Source organism: Petromyzon marinus, chromosome 44 (assembly GCF_048934315.1).
Source record: "Petromyzon marinus isolate PM22_M1 ecotype Great Lakes invasive population chromosome 44, UKy_Petmar_22M1.pri1.0, whole genome shotgun sequence".
Classification (NCBI taxonomy): domain Eukaryota; kingdom Metazoa; phylum Chordata; class Hyperoartia; order Petromyzontiformes; family Petromyzontidae; genus Petromyzon; species Petromyzon marinus.
This window is the reverse complement of record NC_133710.1, coordinates 4,632,023-4,652,123: the sequence shown is the minus strand read 5'-3', so window position 1 is coordinate 4,652,123 and position 20,101 is coordinate 4,632,023. Positions and strand designations below refer to the sequence as shown.

The 20,101-nt window shown below is 50.4% G+C and overlaps 2 protein-coding genes across 2 annotated transcripts in view; one reads left to right on the top strand and one right to left on the bottom strand.

Annotated features, from left to right (window-relative positions):
- The first annotated feature begins 1,540 nt into the window (after positions 1-1,540).
- On the top strand, positions 1,541-4,797 carry RPS28 (ribosomal protein S28). Its single transcript, XM_032970745.2, has 4 exons — positions 1,541-1,681; positions 2,771-2,818; positions 3,532-3,677; positions 4,670-4,797. Exons 1-3 carry the CDS (start codon positions 1,643-1,645, stop codon positions 3,652-3,654), a joined length of 210 nt encoding a protein of 69 aa, XP_032826636.1. The 5' UTR covers positions 1,541-1,642; the 3' UTR covers positions 3,655-3,677; positions 4,670-4,797.
- Positions 4,798-10,266: 5,469 nt separating this feature from the next.
- GLDC (glycine decarboxylase) overlaps positions 10,267-20,101 on the bottom strand; it is a 45,398-nt gene continuing 35,563 nt past the window's right edge. Inside the window, exons 18-25 of the mRNA XM_076073943.1 lie at positions 19,292-19,441; positions 17,989-18,101; positions 17,437-17,575; positions 16,649-16,760; positions 16,084-16,179; positions 15,735-15,907; positions 12,902-12,982; positions 10,267-11,986 (exon numbers count right to left, since the gene is read on the bottom strand). Of these exons, the coding sequence (XP_075930058.1) occupies positions 11,849-11,986; positions 12,902-12,982; positions 15,735-15,907; positions 16,084-16,179; positions 16,649-16,760; positions 17,437-17,575; positions 17,989-18,101; positions 19,292-19,441 (1,002 nt within the window). The 3' untranslated portion in view covers positions 10,267-11,848. The remainder of the gene's footprint in view (positions 11,987-12,901; positions 12,983-15,734; positions 15,908-16,083; positions 16,180-16,648; positions 16,761-17,436; positions 17,576-17,988; positions 18,102-19,291; positions 19,442-20,101) is intronic.

The window sequence follows — 20,101 nt, the reverse complement described above, 5'->3', positions numbered from 1 at the left end:
TTGTACTTACCGGCGAAATGTTGTACTCAGATTGTACTTGTTGTGGATTTGCTCTCCAACACACCGGTGTGCTGTACTAGTAACGAATTGGCATTTTATTTTATACCTACGTGACTTTACCGAAAGAACCAAAGAGTATGGATTCCTGCAGTCACGAAAACTTTAAATCTAGATTGAATTGCCATTGTTTTCTTTACGTGACAAACCTTACTAATTGGCTGTGTCGGGTGGTTACAGGTTTAACGACACATTTATACTGGTAGGAACGAAGTTGTAAACTGAGTGTACCAGCCTGCAATAGATTAATGTGTCTGTCCGTCCGTCCCCTTTCAATACTTTAACGAAGTGAAATCTCGTGCTGTTGGGTGTAAAATCAGCAATAGATAGCGCAGAGACTTGTCCTACCAGCCCACCCTGCAGGGACCTGTTATATTTACACGATCTAACCCCAAAAAACTCTCTGTATTATGAAATAGATGTGTCTGCGCTTCTTCTCTGCTATCAACCACGCGTAGCACCTGAACCCTACAACACCCGCTATGGATGGTGGTGGTCGCCCGCTCACGCACTGATAACCAGACTCAACCACGCTGATCAGACGAGATGAAGACACATTCGGGATGACCTGGCCATCTTAGTCTTCGCCTGGCTGACGCTGATGGGGAGCAGCTGTAGCATTTGACATTGATGTGGTTGATAAACCACACGGTTGGGTCGCGAGTGTAGATGTCTGTGCGGGCCTATTGGTCCCTACGTGAGTGTATGGGACTCAGTATTCATCTTTAGATCTCTGTGTGAGTCTTTGGGTCTCTGTGAGTGTACGGTACGGTTGGCTATGTAGGGTGCAAAGGAAGTTCAACATCCGTGTGAATCTATAGATCTCTTTGCGGATGTATAGGCCTCAGTGTGAATATATCTCAGACTTTTTCGCATGGCTGATGTTGATGCAGAGCATAATCTGTAATGTCACGCAGTATTAACCAGGTCGGCCTGCCGGAATCGAACCGCGAACCAATGGAACTTGCTGGGGCAGTGTCCACTGTCCCAGTACAAAGGTCTTGTATCGCCATCTAGTGGTCGAGCGAAATCAATGCACCGTGGTCTCCTATCGTCCCATATTGAGCAGTGGATTAATCACGGCTGGTGATAACGATGCTATCGTAACATGCATGTAAAAAAGCATGCATGGAATCGCGCATGTAAAGAACAAGAGTTACGTTTGACTATGCAGCGCGTGCAAATTATTTTCAGGCGATTTATTTACTGAGCGAATCGGAACGTCGATTCCCATACGGACGATTCAAGGCGCGTATCGCTGAACGTGAGAAGGGAACACCAAGAAATTGATGAATGGACGATGCGCAAACCCCGCCCCCCGGAAGGTGGGGCCACGCTAAGCCCCGCCTAAAAGGGGAAGATTCATGGGACAAGCCCCGCCTATTAAGGGAAAGGCAATCAAAAGTCCCGCCTATAAGGAGAGGGGCAACGACAACCCCCCCGCCTATAAGGAGAGGAATTCTACCTATACGAGCTACGCCGAGCCACGCCTACAAGGGGAGGAGCCCCACGGAGCCCCCGCCCTCCTGGTGGGAGGGGTTAAGGAGTGCGGTCACGTGGTCCCGTCCTTCTTCTCTCAGCCGCCATGGAAGCGAGTCGCGCAGCTCCCATTAAGCTCGCCAGGGTAAGTCTCCCGAATCCCCTCTCGCGGGTTCCGTGCGGGGACCCCCTTCCTGTTGCGCGGAAGGAGAGTTACTCCCTTGTGTGCAGGAGTCACCCCGAGCGCGATGGGGTTCTCGCTGTTAGAACACGGGCGGCTGTTGAGGCGTGGCGTGGCGGGGGCCATGTGCGTGCGGGCCTGGTGCAGGCTTCAGGCGGGGCGTCGTTAAGAGGCCGTCCGCAATCTCTCTCGCAGCTCTCAACCCGTGGACTCCCGCGTCGTCTACACGCGCTCACCTCTAGGGACTATCGCTCGCTGCTCTTCTTACGCGCTCCCTCGTTTCACAGTTCACTCGAGAGTCAACGCGCGGCTCGTCGGAATCGCGCGGCTCTACCGAACGTACCATCATTGTGTCGCTCCCGTCTCGCGTTGCCCTCCAAGCATTGCACGTGGTTATAAATAAAAGTTTTATCGTTTGTCGCTCAGGTCTTAGGTTTCTCCTCTAGATTAATTTAACGTTTCCCTTATTTCATATTTAAATTCATTTTTAAAAATCTCGTTTACTTTTATGGTTTCTCCGCCCACCCTTCAATCAACACCCATCTTCTAATACAAATGTTTTTTTGATCCTATTGCCGTTCCCCTTCTCGCTCACATCACTATCATATCTATGCAACTCTTATATCGCCCTCCCCCCCACTCTAGCCTCGGCAGTGGGAGCGCTTCCTACTGTCACGATTTCATTTGTTGGTCCCGATGGAAATCGCATGAGTTTTTTAAAGTCCATTGGAGGCCGTGGCTCAATTAAAATTGTCACGGTGTTCACCCTAAACAGTCACAAACGTAGTGTAATTGTAATGCTGTAATTTTTGTGTATTATAATTGCGACTCCAGGTCTGGTCCTTGGTTTTGTCCGCGGTTTGGTCGCAGGTTTTAGTTTTTCTTAGGCCCTAGTTGGGTCGTTAATCTTTGGGTTTAGCTGCGAGTTTAGCCTTTTGGTTGACTTCTGGGGGGTGTTGGGCCCCGCTTTAATCCCGTGATTAGGTTCACGGTTTGATGTCGGGGAGTCGTGATGGGGGCCGCGTTCACGAATCTCTCTGCGTCTCGTTTCAGGTGACCAAGGTGCTCGGCAGGACCGGCTCCCAAGGCCAGTGCACACAGGTAAAGGGGTGGGAGGGGGGCATCTGGTGAAGGGGATACAACAATGGGTCCATTGCAACGGAGATACCTTAGAAGAATGACTGACATGCGTTGGGCCGATGTGTTGTGTCGAGAAGACTTCTGTTTGTGGATAGATGCATAGAGCCATTGCTTCACTGTTCTCCACAAGGACGCAAATGCAGATTTAGTTGTTTTCTTCTGTCCTGTTGGCCCCTTGTCTCTTTTGCAAGGGCGACCTGGGTTACAAGTACTTTTCAATACGTATAATATTTAGTTTTTTTACACAGCTGATCGGCACAAGCTCAACCACCCGAACGGCAAGCAACAAAAACAGCGTCATAACAAACGGCGTCATTTAAAATCGTATTCGATTCGCGTTTAACACGTTTGTTAAATTGAGCATGGTTATAAGAACCTGGGAAAATTTCGGATTTACCTAGTTCAGGGGGGTGGGCAACCTCGGGCTTCGGAGCCGCATGCGGCTCTTTTAGAAATGCTTTGTGGCGTCATTTAAGGACCACCGTCTCCTGTTCACATACATTGTGGCTCTTGAAATATCGAGTTTTTTTTGACCGAATTCGACAAAAATGGCTCTGGTTATTTCAGGTTGGCGACCCCCGTGACCTAGGCCAAATGGCAAGCGTGTATTTTATTAACCTGGGTTAGGAAAACGACTGACGCGCGTGATCGTGACGATGTCCCCCTTCCTGCAGGTGCGCGTGGAGTTCATGGACGACAGCAACCGCTCGATCATCCGGAACGTGAAGGGGCCGGTGCGCGAGGGAGATGTGCTCACCCTGCTCGAGTCGGAGCGCGAGGCACGCCGCCTGCGCTAGGAGCAGCGCCGGGGCCACTGCGTGTACGTGCCGTGGGAATTGTGCATGTGTGTTTGTGGTGTACCGGTTAGCGCGCTGCGCTATGAACCTGACGACCCGAGTTTGATTCCTGCTCACGGCCAACATTAGTGATGATTAATCTCAACCGGTCTTGGGCCTCCTCTAGTTCGACTCAGCCTCGCACGAGTACCTGGTGCGGTGTGTATAAACATTGCCACTGGGGAGACAAAGGCGGCCGGGCGTGGTGGTGGCCACCCGCCGCCTCGGGCGCTGTTCTGGCCATTATTGGTGCTCGCCAACAGCCCTTGTCTCAACAATATGTTAAGGCTATATGGGGGATCTTTGTCTTTGTAAGCAAGTTGGCACAGTCGGGGGTACAGCTGTCATCTCGGTCAGCCAACCCATGGCACCTGGGTCTGCCCTGTGACCTGTTGGCGAGCCTTAGACATTTCTGCGCCATAAGGTGTATCTGGTGAAGTATAGTATTGGGAATGTGGTGGGCTGTTGAGCATTGTGTGAATGCAATTAGGGTTTGGAGTGTTAAGAGTTTAAGTGTGTCTGGGTGTGGTGAGCATTGTCGTGGTTTGTGGGGGGTGGATTTTTGGTGAGCATTCCATGTGGTGAAGAGTGGTGTAATCTGTGTGTGGCCTGTCCTGAAAACTGGGGAGTTATTTGGCAGTGTGGGTGTGCTTTATTGAGCCATGCACCTCTCTACGTGTGGGTATGTATGTTTGGTTTTGTGCGAGTATACCGACACATGGGAAGGGGGGGGGTAGGTGCAGTTATGAACACTAAAGTGCACGTCCATATGTACTCTGCGTGTGTGTGTGTGTGTGGGGTCCATATGATAGGTGCAAATTATGTCCATGTCGATTTGTATGTCCAGGTTTATGGACTTTTGCAGAGGGCAGGGCAGTGCAGCAAAATCCATTGCAGAATTCTTACACCCCAAGTTGTGATGTTATTGTGCCTTCGCCCAATGCTAATGCCGGTCCCTCACTCTCTTCTGCTGTAGGAGGTGACATGGAGGAGCCAAAGCCATCGGCAGAAGCATCAGCTGAGCGCCTCCTATGTTGCCCTAATAAGCAGGCCCTGCCCCTGTGTGCCATGACTCGTGTTGTACAATAAAGAGGTCCCCTTCCATGTGGGAGTGACCCCGCGTTGTCATTTCATTAATAAAATGTGATGTTTGTTGATGACGTTGGTGACGTTAGCATGCGTGGTGTTTGCCACCCAAGGGATGGCGCGTGTTGATTTGAAGCCGGCGGTGTGTGACGTCCGCTCTTTAATTGGCTGCCAAACGGCAGGTCTGTGGCTCAATACGACGACTCTTCTTTGTGCTCGAGTTCGTGACTGCCATGGACCACCAAATTCTCAAGTGACGTCTTTGTCACAACCCCTTTCCCAACATTGCAGAACTTTCTCAAGCTTTCACCTTGGAGAATGTGCCCAAACTGTATTTTGCTTTGGGTTCTAATTAGTCCTCAGTCTTGTGTTGGGTGTGTATCAACAGATTAAAATGACTTCCATAACCTGGGTCGTGCTAAGATATTTATGAATGGATTTGTCATCTTGCGGCATGTAGATAGTGTGATTTGGTGGGGGGAGAAATTGACAACTGAATTATACATTGGCAGGCGAATTGCATATTTTTATTAAGTGTCATGATCCCGAGTAAGGCTTTGAAAATTGTGAATGTAGCAGCGTCTTGGCTGCAGGGATCACGAGCCCCATAGTTATTGCGCAGCTTCCTCCGCCCTGTCCAACTTAATCTTCGTGTCACAACGACCCTGCTTCGTCGGAATTGGCATGGTTCTACATACACCCACACCTGCTTAAAACATTGGCACTCGCCATAAAGTGACCGAAACCACGTACTGAAATGTACAAAATTTGCCATCAAATGTAAGTGATGTTTTTTTCTGCTGGTTCAGGTAACGCTTTAGGCTTCTGAAGGGTTGAAGGTTCGCTGGCAGGTCATGAGACAATCCCACGTGTTATGGGATTGCAGGTGGACCCACATCTGGCCGTTTTAAATCTGCATTATTAGCTTTGAATTTGCATTAGCATCCTGCATTAACTGTTTCCACACCGGCTAATCTGCTGGTAATTTCCAGCAAGTCAAGTCAGCCCCACATCCTGTAATGGTGATCCCACCCCATGCTGTGCCCATTTCGCCACCCTATCCAGACGAGCTGCTTGAAGGCGACATGATCCGGCTCGTGGAACATTGCATGCGATGTGTTGTGTTCGTGCACGGGTTAACTGATACATAAGCCATATTGATGTGTAGCCCTATGATGATATCGAGTATTTCAATACTTTTCAAGTCTGCTAACCACACAGGCATTTGGAAGAGTGAGTTTGTGTAGTTTTGCTGTGCCCCCGTCGATGGGAGTGCAGATGGCAGTGCTTTACTATACGGCGCGTAGTTTATGTTGTATGGCCACATTTGCACATCTGTGGCCTGTCCATATATGAGTGAGATGCATACCAGTTAACCCATACGGGTTACCCACAATTCAGGGAAATTGAGTATTTTTTGTTTCTTGCGATGGGAGTTTGTAAGGTGAACTTTGAGATTTATCAGGACACGGGGTGACTGATAAGGTCTGAATTGGTCTCATAAGGTAGGGCACTGATAAGGGGTTGACAGTTATGGAGATGTACATCGGCCTGTTGATTTGCCAATGCGGTTGATGGTACCACCAGTGTTTTGGTGGAATGTCAGCCCTCAGGAGGCGTGATGTTTGGGTCTCGAATGAGAGGTGTCTATATACTGCACGTCCGTATTTGACTTCTCACAGCAGCGTTCTGCCAGGTCTGGGTTGAGGTTCTAAGATGCTGGCTGCAGCAACGCGATCCGAGAAGATAAATTGTGACTTAAAAAAAACACGTTGAAAAATATCAAACCGTGGCAGAAAACGTCAATGTTTTCATTCCGACGTTTTGGGGCACATCGATATCATTCAAAGTATCAAAGTGTTCGATGTATTGGTGAGTTTTTTATTCTTCAATGTTCGAACCCTGCTCTCCTTTGCCACGTTAAAGACCTAATTTGGTGATGCTGTATTGGCAGTGATGCACAGACACCTGCCAAGAACCAGGGCCAGTGCCCCAAAGCGTTGCCTGGTTATACTTTTTTTCCTGTCAAGGCCACGAGAGTGTTCTTAATGAATGTGTTAGATGTCAATGACAGGGTAGCCCAGTGGGTTGTGCAGGGCTAGGGATACAGGGACACGGTCTCAAATCCAGCGATATCTATTTAAATCAGTCGCCTAAACCTTGCGTTTCATTGCAGTTTTTTGCTCGATATTTTGTTTAACGTCAAAAAACTATCTGAAGCATTTAAAAAAATACTCGTTCAAACTTACAATTACTTAATCGGAAGATCAGAATGCAACAAGCTTGCTTGGCAGTGTTGACCCCCCCCCCCGTAACCTCTTAACTCCGGTGACCTGGGTTCAAGACCCACTTTTATACTTTTTATATATTCTAAAACTTACGTCCATTGCCAAGGTCCAGGTCCGTCTGAGTCAGGTTGAGGTGGTTCGAGCACCTGGTAAGGATGCCCCCCGATAGACTTCCCCTGTGGAACTCTACCGGGCAGCACGTCCCACTGGGCGAAGACCCCCGGGGCCGGCCCAGGACACGCTGCTGGCGAGACGAGGTCGCTCGGCTGTCCTGGGAACGTCTGGGTATCTGAGTGTGTAGATCTCTGTGTGTGTAAGGCTCGGTATTATGAATCCATAGATCTGCGAGTGTATGGCTCTGTAATGTGAATCTGTAGTGTATAGGCGCAGATATCAAAACACGACCCCCCCCCACCACCCTCCTATCTGTCTCCATTTCGTCCCAAGACGCACGTGTGCTCCTGCGCGTGTACGAGCAGCGTCTTGATGTGCAGCCACATTTCGTGAAGGCCACACTGCATCACCCTCTCGTAGCGCACGAGACGCGAGACTCACAGTTCACACGCGAGAGTTAATACGAAACTATTACTGGTAGGAACCTCCTGGTTACACCAGCCCACAGGGGATTATTGTGTCCGTCCGTCCGTCGTGCATCCAAAAATGGGAGGGGTGGGGCTGGGTGGGGAGGGGCTGGTCACCCTGTGGTGCCCTTATAAAACTCAACGTTTAACCTACTCACGCCGGCTTGTGCCCGCCCTAACAGTCGGGCATATTTGCGGAATACACCACGTGGTGCCGCCGTTGACCCTGGCCATTGACCGAGCAACCCAACGTTCCTACCAGCTCTCTCCCCAGGAATGTGTTTGTATTGTACGTACCAGGTAAGGCCCACTTGCAGCTCTTTTTCGGAAGGGACCTGGTGACAAATGAAAACTTGACAAAGTGGCTTTACGCGTGGAAAATTTTAGCAGCCAAACAATCCAAACGCACGTTGATTCTAAACGTGGAGGGGAAACACCAAATGACCATGGGACAAAATCCACGCGACTAAGAGGGGAGAGAGAGAGAGACACGCAAACACCAAAAAATGCAGGCGTCATGGTCGGGATCGAACCCACGACCTCCTGTATACCATGCGATGTGAGATAACATTTCGCCACCGCAATCAACCCCGTACGCTGTGCAACACTCCCAAGTCGTGTCGGACTGCCTTGAGCAAAGGCCGCTCGAACGGCTCGGCTGGCTGTGGAAATAAACCACCGGGTCCCGTCGAGTCGCCCGATATTGTTCACTGCTGCACAGATGTCACGCGTGTGTCGACTCTAACGGAGACGTTAAAGACCCTGGGACATCGGCACTGCTCAAACCACATGAGGATCCAAACCTCAGTAAAGGTAAAGACCCCCCCCCCCCCATATATAGCCTTAACAGACTGTTGGGCAAGTGTCGGGACGGTACACGGGGGAGGAGGGGGGGCAGCCAGCACCACGCTCGGCCGTCTTTGTCTCCCCCAGGGGCGATGTTTACGCACCGTATCCCGACACTTATTTGAAGCAGAGTCGACCTAGGGGAGGCCCAGGACCGGTTTAGATAATCGTCACTGGTGTTGGCCGTGAGCGGGAATCGGACTCGGGCCGTCGGTATCGTAGGGTAACACCTATTCTCATATTTTCATACTTTGATCCTGCCAAAAAAAGGTCACATGTTGTTGCTGCTCACCCAGAGCAATATATGCCTTGATGATGGCATTGTCTTTGTGCCATACATCTTTTGGCGTTCTCTGGACTGACACTGGTTGTGAGACTAGCCCCTAAAGAAGGCCATCTCTCGTGTAGACCAATCAGTTTCAAAGACAATGTCATATATTACCAGAGCATGTTTGTTTGGTGTTTGAACATCTTAACACCTGTATTTATTGCTAGAAAGGATAAAACCCATTCTTATTTTTTCCATATCAGAACTTACTCTTTTTTTTACGCAGCGATAATATTGTTTGCCGGTTGTTGCATTTAGTTCTTAGGGTAGTTTAATCAGGGTAGGTTACCTTCGTATTTTTTTTGTTATATCAAAAGTAAAATACTAATTAATGTCCGAACCAAAAGGTTGTGATTATTGTCCGGGTCGACCTGCGTTTGTATCAAAGCCCCTTAGACCATCTGGAGATCCGGCACTGACTACCTGGTGGTACCGGGGGACCACACTGAGAACTGCTGCCCAAGAGCGGCCGTGTGTGTGGTGGTGTAGGGATGGACAAAACACATCGATGGGTGGCATGGATGTTCCTCTGGGTTTCAATAAAGCACCGATGTTGACCCCCCTCCCCCCACCTCTTCAATCAAAGAATCGTTAAAACCCTAGTTTGTAATGTGGGTAGTGTCCACTCAAAATCTCACGATTCATAAATGGCAAAGTGCGGAACACTCATCATCACATCATCTCTGCTTTTCGCGTGAACCATTTTCCCGTCCCCTCCACAGGAGTCTAGCCCCAACGCCTGTAAGTCCCCCTGTGAACGCCGCTCTCACCGTCCGCTAGGGGTCGCCCTCACCATTATGACACGGATCAACGTGGATCAGCGGACTTCTCCACGTGGAAACTACCTGGTGGCGATGCTGCGAGTTGCGTTGGCTGTGGGGTAAACAAAAAAACTCGACGCATAACTGTGGCTTTATAAAGAGATATTACATGAGGATTTAGCAGACGATCCAGCACCCACCCCCATAGCATCAGTTAGACTCGTGTGTGTACACCAGCCACGTGGTTAATGGAGGCCTCACTCAGCCCTGCTCATCGTGATGATACACGTACCTTTTACAGGTTACAGTCATACAAATTTCATTAATTATAAAATGTTGTGGGTTTACTCTGCAACACACCGGTGTGCTGTGCACTCGTAACGAATTGGCAGGCGTTGTTAACGTGAAAAACCTTCCTAATTGGCCGTGTAGGGTGGTGGTGATGGCAGGTCGAACAACATTTACATTTACGCGTTCTAACGCAAAAAAATAATGTGTTGCTATCATCGATTTGGAGCTCATGATCTCTTCATTCCGAACGTGCAACGATGGGGATTTTTCATCGTGATTTAACAGAACCGAACCGATTCACCGGTGACTGGGCCGAGACTACCGAACCCATTCGGCTCGATTTGCAGCATCTTCCGATTTCAAACACAAGACGGACGCAGAAGCCACCGGGGTCCACCTCAACCTCTCGTTTATTGCTCACTCGGAATGCTGATAAAAACGTATTACCACAAAGTGCATCATCGTCGTCGTCGTCAAACATATACTTGTGCTAAATGTTCTCTCCCGTTAACGCACTAAAACCCACGGGCACGTGGTGGTGGCCAGGTCTCACACGGAAAGGCATCGCTCGTCAATGGCAAACAGCGCCAGGCACTTGATAAAAGCGAGTCAGGGGCCGTCCATAAATGACGTCACGCGATTTTTGACCCCCCCCCCCCAAATATGACGTCAAAGCTCTGCCCCCCCCCCCAAACCATATTTCCATTTTGAAAATAAAACACTCCAAATCGCTTTAAACTATTGTCATAGTAGTGCGTGTTTAATGTGGCGCTGCACTCTGATGTTGTAGGAGTGTTGTTATAACAATTAGTGTTGTTATAACAATTCTATATTTAAAGTTGTGCATTTTAATGTCACGTCACATTTCTCAAACCCCCCCCCCCCGTCACACATCGTCACAAATGTCTGACCCCCCCCCCCAGGTGCGTGACGTCATTTATAGACGGCCCCTCAGGCACACGTGCACGCAGCAACCAACCACCTCGCCACAAGCAACTCCACCACCACCAGTCGGGCTTGTCAGGCAAATGTCGCGATGGTTGGTCCATCACACATCACCCGCACGTTTAGACATCGAATTTTCGTCACATCGCAATCACAACATCGTCATTAACATCATCGTGTCCATCAGATGGAAAGCGTCACCAGTCCACCGCACATCTTCATTCAATGTCTTTTTGGGTTCTACCACGTGCCGTTTTCGGGCACGGTATCCAGAATTTCGCTCCACGTTGCCAGATACGAGGTCTAAAAACAACGCGCGGTAAAACAACCACAGCCGCACAATGGCGTCGCTGTGCAGCACAGCTGCGAGGACCCACGCGGTGGCGTTAACAATCGCACGCCATCATCATTACGTCACCACAGCACTCTGTTCGTCACCACCACACGTCACAGCACGGAGCGCCCGCCACGCGCTCTTGCTCCACTGCCGTCGAGCGACTGTATCCCTACGAGGAAATCACTACGGTTATTTCAGTAAAAACTAGTTAAACAGAAAGGTAAGATATTCCCACATTGCCGCACTGTCTCAAGTCGGAGACACCAGCTCCAGGCTCCCCGCGTCTCATCCCATGTGTTTTGTGTCTAGTGTCTCCTGTCCCTGTGTCTTGCAGTACCCCGTCTCACTTGTGTCGCGTCTTTGTTTCGTTTTCCCGTGTCTATCCCCCCCCCTTGATGTTTCGGTATCGGTGCGGCGAGCCTGGCGCGTAGACTTTGCGTTGACACGTTGCGGCGTGATGTGTGTCGTGTAAGAAGATACGCCACGTCAAAAGCCTCGCGCGGGCAGCATCTCAAGAGGACTGGGCCCTCAACACAGAAGCCACGCGTACTTAGGCCTCCTGTCCATCACGTGACAAGGCCTCGCAACGAACACGTCAAAAAGGCCTCTCGAACACAGCCACAATGTGCCGAGATCCCGTGACAAGGCATCACCGGCCTCGGGAGTAAAGGCCTCGTGCGTTGGGGTGGGCCTCACGAGGAGGCTCTCTGCGGGGAGGGTGACTCGTAGGCGTCCATGGGCGGACAGGTGCACACCAGGTGCTGGTCTCCGTACAGGTCGTCGATCCTCGCCACAGCGGGCCACAGCTTGGTGTCGGGCCTCACGAACGGCTGCTCGCACGCGACAACAACACGTGCGCCCGCGTCAATGCCGAGGTGAAGGTCGCAGGCCTGCAGTTTGCTTGCTCAGGCCACTTCTGGCAATGGGGGACTCCCACCAGGGTGAGCTCTAGAGGAGTGTTCTTCACAGATTATTCAGAGGTGGTGGGGGGGGGGGGGCACTTTCGCCGATAAGACATCATCGGTGCGAGGGCCGCCACAGTGCCTGCAGGGAGTGTTTTTACATTTGTGTATTGTCAGGGGCCGCTGTAAAAGTCACCAGGGGCCGCCCGTAGCCCGCGGTCCTTGCAATGAACACTGCTCTGGAGTGTGTTTGGCCTACTCTTCCACATGTTAGGAGTGCCCACACTTGTATCCCACCACACGCATTAAACAATGCATTCCATTGCAAATTGACGAAATCTCACGATGTTGTATCTTGATCCAAAAGCAAAATATCCCTTTTTTTCATTGAGTCTAATGTAGTGAACTCTAGTGGTGGTGGCATGGGTTAACGTGAACCCATTACGTACATTCAAAACACATTCCTACACGTATCATGAGTATAATAATTTATATTAAAGCAAGGAATTGCTGCATCATTACCCCACTAGTCAACAGGTGTTGTGGATAGACTGCTCTCCCCCCCCCTGCCACAGCAACATGGAACTTCCACCACAGTCTCAGGGCCATATTTAGTGTTACATCAAAACCGGGCATGTTGCATGTTCCATGGCAAGGAACGTGTCAGAGGGGACCTCATAGAATCGCGGGAGATGGCGACGGCTCGGGGGGGGGAGGGGGGGAATGCCTTCATCCGGTAGTGGTGTCTGATCGTGTGGTGGGGGGGGGGGGAGAAAGTTGGCCACAAGCACTGCTGCCCCACAGGAGGAGGCACACAGCGGCCAGGCCACCCGTGGGCCTCACCAGGGGGAAGGCGGCTTGCTCGCGGCTGTACGGCCGGTCCCAGTGGCTTGCCGAGACGCACGCCAGGGTGTGCGGCGCCATCTGCACCGCACGGCAACGACAAAGCGGCGAGACCAGCACGATGACATCATCTGTTTAAGCACAGAGTGGTAGTAGTAGTAGTAAGGCTTTCGTGACCATTATCCACAAGAGGTTTCTTGGGCCAGATGGCGTAAATTGTGTGTGGTTAAACCTGCCACCACCCGACGCAGAAAACGAGTAAGGTTTGTCACGTAAACAAAACGCGCCAATTAGTTACTTGTTCAGCACACCGGTGCGCGTTGGAGAGAAAACCACAACATTTACAATGTTACAATGTTGTGGGTTTTAAATAGTGGGTTTACTCTCCAAAACACCAGTGTGCTTAACTAGTAAATAATTGTCATGTTTTGTTTTCGTGACAAACCTTGCGCATTTGGCTGTGTCGGGTCTAACGACACATTTATCATTTACGCGATCTAACCCACAAAAACCTCCATTATGGATTACGTCATCTCTCGCCTGTCACCATGATGCCACTTTTACCATCGTGACGTCACACCTGCGTTCAGACATCACACCCCATTGTCGTGGCATCGCGCCTGTAATCCTGTGGAGGCGAGGGTGAAGAAGTATCGCTCGAAAATAATTCCGCTCTGGGCATCGACTCACAAGAGCCACTGCGGTTCGAGCTAAGCTGACGAGAATTCCAGCATCATCCGTCGGAGAGGGCGGAAAGCGCCAAACGTCGACCAAGCCTGCCATCAACGAGCGAAAGCATCGTTCATCGCCAGAGAGCCGGAGCAGGAGAGAGCGTGGTGCAGAGCCACCAGCGCCACCAAGCAACGGTGTCAGCTGCCAGCGGACGAGCTGTGGGTGCTACCTGCCGACGAGATCATCGCGCACCGACAGCGAGCATCGTGCCAAAGCTTCCAACCAGCTGTGGACCGAACTCCGGCCGCCCGTGTGAAAGAAGGAGAACCCAGCTATCCGTACGATACGCACACTGCCACACATTACAACGCATCACCTGGCGTCTGCTTGACGCAAAGAATTGATCAAGAACACATTCCCACTCAACCCATACCATCCCCACTCAACACATACCCGAATCATTAATAAGAAGACTAATTATAAAGTGCATGAACCATCAGCTGGCCGTGAAGGCATCGCGTCTCAGAGTGATAAGAATACGTCGTTTATAAGTACATTAATATATTTTTATTCTTATTTTGTTTTACGTGATTTTACTTCCAATCGCATAAATTACCAATAGATTCATCGATACAAACTAAACTTTTGAAACCTTCGTCACGAATCTACACGCTCACAGAGAGAATATCGTGTTAAACCTGTTTCTTTATCATATATTCTTGTCCACGAATTAATTAAAACTTATCCAAAGATCAGAATCTCCCGTAGGAGGGCACGCACCCCGTCGCACACCCTTATTCCAAGACATTTCGTTAATTATATAATCTTGCCGTATACTTTTGTCTTTGAGGTATAATAATCTGCTTTTATTGCCTTTCGTATGAATATCGTTGCATGACTTTAAGGACTTTTATTCCTATTTGCCGTATATGCTCGTGTTACTCTGAAGTAATCGTTTGTTCTGTTACCCAATTAACAAACGTGATCATTGAGGGTTAAATGTATGAATCCATGAAGCCTTAGCCAATTGATGAGTATTTGCTGAAGCAGGCAAACTGCCACACACCCTTGTTCCAAGACATTTCGCAATTACGTAATCTTGCTCATGAATTAATTACTGTATACTTTGCCTTCAGGACATGTTTCTTTATAGCCTTCGTATGAAAATCGTTGCATGAATTTTTTTAGGACTTTTGGTTCCTATCGCCGTATATGCGCGCGTTACTCAGAGGAAGTAATCAATTGCTCTGTTAACCAGTTAACAAACGTGATCATTGAGGGTTAAATGTATGGCTCAATGAGGGGAACATCTCCTGCAGTACTGTGTTGACAATTTCAAGCATAAGAATTCGCATGTTAGAGTGTTAAGGTTTTGTTTGGAAATAAAACATTGCTTAACACAGAAGTGTTTGAGTGTTTTTTTCCTGAGTTCATGCGTAATAATCTGAATTATAAGAACTGTATCCTTCGGTGAGATTTGAATTTGGAGACCTGACATAATACACTAATACATAATCAGTAAATGTTCAAGCGATAATAATTGTATTATACCGATCGATAATACGAACCTAGACAACGAAGCCGAGTTAATCTGGCATACTTACATCACACCTGCAAAACTTCATACAATTAATTGTCTTATCCCGATTGATGATACGACCCTGGACAACGAAGCTACGCCTAATTATCATAACTGCCCTCATTGGCATACAGTCGCATAAATTAATACGATTATATCTCTGATTAGCATAATTAATAATTACAGAAATTAACATAATTTCGGATAATTACGCATTTTTTCAAATTTCATTCAATTTTATTATTTTCATCAAATTTTCAATACCCGGCATATACAACACCTCCCACATGTAGACACTCCACAAATGGCCGATAACACCTGAATTTACAGAGGACCGCAGAGCTTGGGCAGTTGCTGGTAGCATCGGCTGCCTTCCCTGCTTGCCTGCGGTTCCTCGTGCCTCAGAGTCATTCGCTCTCTACGAAAGCGAGCGAATGGTCACAACATCGTCACGACATCACACGCACTCCTGCAATATAATCATCACGTCTGTACCCCCCCCCCTCCCCCGCCCATGTCCCCCGTGTTAGTGCCTCTCAGCCCATACGGAGGGGAATGCCCCCCACCCAGCGACCCCCTTGCCTTGAGGGGGTTGATCTCGGGGTCCAAGCGCCCGGCCTCGATGAGAGCCACCTCGTTGCGAATCGCGATGAGGGCATCGCAAAATCTGTCCAGTTCTGCCCGGTCCTCCGACTCTGTCGGTTCGATCATCAGCGTCCCCGCCACGGGCCACGACATCGTCGGGGCGTGAAACCCTGGGGAGGTGTGGGGGGGCAGGACAGAGAAGGTGGTGGGGAGGGGGGGGGGGGGTGAGAAGATGATGCACAAGTACCCGAACCGACAGCAAATCGATTACTTGACCAATCAGAAAAGCTGATTAGAGAGGGGTTGAGGGGTCAGGGTTCGCGGTGCGATCGCGGTGCGTCCCTACCGTAGTCCTGCAGGCGCTTGGCGATGTCCACGGCCTCCACGTTGGCAGACTTCTTGAAAGGCCTCACGTCCACGATGAACTCGTGAGCGACGAAGCCTGGGGGAGAGGGGCGAGGGTACGCGTCCGTAAGCACCGGGGAGTGATGGAGAGGATGTGGCGTTGTGAGGCGAGGGGTGGTGCAGAGGGGGAGCAGTGCAGGCTGTGTTGTGAAGGTGGTTTGGTACGCATGGTTGTAGTGTGCGGGAGGGGGTGTGGCGTCCGTGGAGCAGTCCCGGGTGTAATGCGTTGAGCAGGGTTGCATGTGCTGGATGTTGGAACTTCTTTCGCACCGTACGTCGCCAACCATGCTAATCGGAGGTGCGGGGGGGGGGGGGTAAGGACAAAAAAGCGTTGTGGTGCAGGGTGATGTGCACAGGAGTTGTGGACGCGGTGTCACGTGGGACGTGTGGTGCGGCAGGTAGCGACGTGGCGTGCGGTTGGTGGGCGACGGTGGTCCCGTTTCGTTAGGGGGCGATGTGGCCAGCCTGGTGCGTGCCGCTTAAGAGCGGCGCGTTTGTGCGGTTACCCTTCGATCCCCGGAAGAGGATGCGGTAGTGCTGCTCCAGGCGCTTGGCCATGTAGTTGGCGTTGACGATGGCAACCTCGGTGGCGTGGCGCAACCCCCGCGCCCCCATCATCTGCGGCACACAGGGGTCACGACCTCTGGGTCAGACTTCTCCCCCCCCCCCACCCTCCACCTATCCACGTATTCATGAAACTCCGATTGTAACAGACTTTTGTGTGCACGGGAGTACGAGTAAGCGGGAAATTAGTTTTTCACTCGATGTTTTGGTCGAGTCACTCGTAGCAGACTGGAGCAAGTGGAACATGACTAAGAGCCATGGCCCATAGCAGGAGCTATGGTGGGTGTGGTGTGCTGCATGCAGAAAAATGTTCAAGGTCGTAGATCCAGATGTAACGGAGCGCTCTCGGTGCAGTTTCACAAGACAATGCACACATTGAGACTCCAAGGGCCCCGAGTATGGTAAATGCTTGATGAATCCGACAGGCTGTGATATGCCGCAAGAGAAAACAAAAAAAATTTGAAGGTGAGATCGCAAGACTGCGGGCATGCCATCGGTTGCTAGGGATCACATCATCACCCCTACTGCACCAATCAGCTGCCAGGAAGACAGCCCCCATGCAACATGGCCGGCGTGACGTCATCAAAGTGCGTTTAAAAGGTCCATCTTAACTTCATGACGCTTCACGCTCTGAAATCCTGTGTAGAATTTTGAGTTGCGACGAGTCTTAACGTGGCGCCGTGTCCAGAATTGCGCAAGCCGTTTCTGTACCCAGGCTCCGGGGCCTCACCTTGATGTAGACCCAGGAGATGGGGAGGATGGAGCTGGACCCCCAGGGGGCGGCGCTGATGGTGCCCAGGGGGGAGTCCCCGGGCCCGTGCAGTGGCACCACGGGGTGTGACGGTAGGAAGGGCACCAGGTGCTGCTTCCTGCAGCCACGCACACACACGGGGGAGGCATCAGTCCTGGCACGAACCAAAACTCTAACCCAAATCTAGAACAGACCAAGAACTAAAATATTGTTGTCCTGACTTTAGCTATGACTTTACAAACATCCATGACTCTTAGTGCTTGCCCTGACCATAACCCCGACTCGAGGATTAACCCAGACCCCAACCCTGCAGGAGTGTTGTGAGCTGGACGCCATCCCCAACTCAGATTATATCCCCAACTTGACCTCAACCATGACCCTAATCCTGACCAACTCTGACCATGGCCCTAACCCCAAACCCTGCTCATACCGCTCGACCTTCAATCTTGATCCTAGCCCCCCCCCCCCCGTATTCTCTCGCATGTACCCCCCCTTTTCAGTGCATCCACTCTCGAGGCCTGTTGGACTCACACTCCGATGGGCCCCATGCCAGGCCCGCCACCTCCGTGGGGGATGCAGAACGTCTTGTGCAGGTTCAGGTGAGACACGTCCGAGCCGTAATCTCCTGGGCGGCACAGCGCAACCTGGCGGGAGCGACAGGTTAGGGGTGAGAGGTTAGGGGTGAGAGGTTAGGGGTGAGGGTGGATCTAGATGGCGGTGGGACTCCAATGGGCACCCCACGAGTGCCGGGTTTTGGTGACCCGCCACCCCGCATTTCGAGGTTACTCTCGTGCGCGAGGCTCAAGATCTTTCCTCGTTATACAAGATAAACTCGAGATTAAAGCCGGACGTGGTGCTGCCCACACCACCTGATCGTGCGCTTGTCCGGCCTTAATTAGGTGTTTGCTTACAACAAGCTTTTGCAAAGTAGTGGACTGCATTGGCAATTGCACAGGCGTGGAGTGAAAAACTCTCCCGACCATCGTGCACACTGCCTTTTCAAGTGAAAACTAATTTCGTTAGAACTACTTTGTGTTTAGTTTGTTGTCCTTCCCCTGCACCTCCGATTAGCAAGGTTGGATACATACGGTGCAAAAGAAGTTTAACAAACACACTTAAAACTAAAACCCATTTTTATTTTAAACTAAACAATTTTTATTTTACCAGGGATGGCCCACTGAGTTATATAGCTCTTTTTCAGAAGCGACCTGGTCACAAATGATAGCTGATTTAAGTGGCCTATCACGTGGAAATTAAAAGCAGTAAAAATACTCGAAACTTTCCCCCAAAAGCCAGAGAGAAGGCTGGGTTTGAACGTACACACGTACACATACTTAGCCAAGCGTGGATGATGTACGTTACACATGTATGTGCGTGTACCAATTACGTGCACGCTTCCAGTTTCAAGTTGATTTTGTGCAACCGGGTAAGAAGTAAAGAGGCCAGGATAGGATAGAGGAGTCTCATTTGCAAGAGTGAAGTGCGTGACCCGGGGGGGGGGGGGGGGTGGGGGCACCCAAATGACAAAAGCAAAATTTCATTTAAAAATGCAAAGAACAGCAACGAAAAGCGACCATAAATCGGAGCAACTGGAGGAGAGTCAAAACAACCGTATAGAAAATCAAAATAACCAAGCAGGAATCGGACCAAAAAGCAAGCTCATTAGAAAAACATTTCAAAAAGCTACCGAGGAGAAATCGGGAGAGCAAAAGAAAATTGAAATCAGAGAAAAAAAACAAGCGGGATAGAAATTGCGTACACACACACACGCACGCCCGCAGGTGTATATTTACACCTGTGCGTACGTACGCACACGCGTGTCGGACACACACACCTGCGCGTTCATGTTGGCGCCGTCCAGGTAGACCTGCCCGCCGTGCGCGTGCACCAGGTCGCACACGTCACGGATGTTCTCCTCGAACACGCCGTACGTAGACGGGTACGTGATCATGATGGCCGCCAGGTTATCCTTGTGCTTCTCCGCCTGCCCGGGGACCGCACGCGGGGACCACATGGGGACACACGCGGGGACACACACGGGGTGAATTACACGATGGACTACGATAGCATTGTATTGTCGATGCTGGGCGTCGAGACCGCTCGCAAGTCGATCGTAAACTGATAATTACACCATCGTAATTTCTTAACGATGTTACTTAGCAGGGGCGTAGCTATCGAGCGTGCAGGTGGTGCAAACGCACCAGGGCACGCAGGCCGGAGGGGCCTAGGCGCTAAGCTACAACGAGCAGGGAAATTGGATAAGGGGTCCTATTTAAATTCCAAATTAACCAATGTTTTGAGACGCTACTGGCCATGTGTACCTCTGTTCCATGTTGATCCCTGGGCGGCCTGGGTAAATGTGTATAAACACAGCTCCCTTAAAATTATATACTTGCCCGATTTTTGGCCAGGAGAGTCCCAGAAGCTTTCGCAAAAAAAAATCTGGATTTTATCGCTGGTATAAAAATTCTGGGCTTCATGCTGAACCCACGGTGCGGGCAGAGGCGGGGTTAGTGGTCGAGTGGGTGTGGCTATGGGCAGATGATGGAGGGGGGGCTGCCAGCTCACAGTGGTGCCCCCCCCCTCTTGAGCCTCCCAAACACATGGTGGCTTTCAGGCAATGCTGCCCACGTGAAGAAACAAG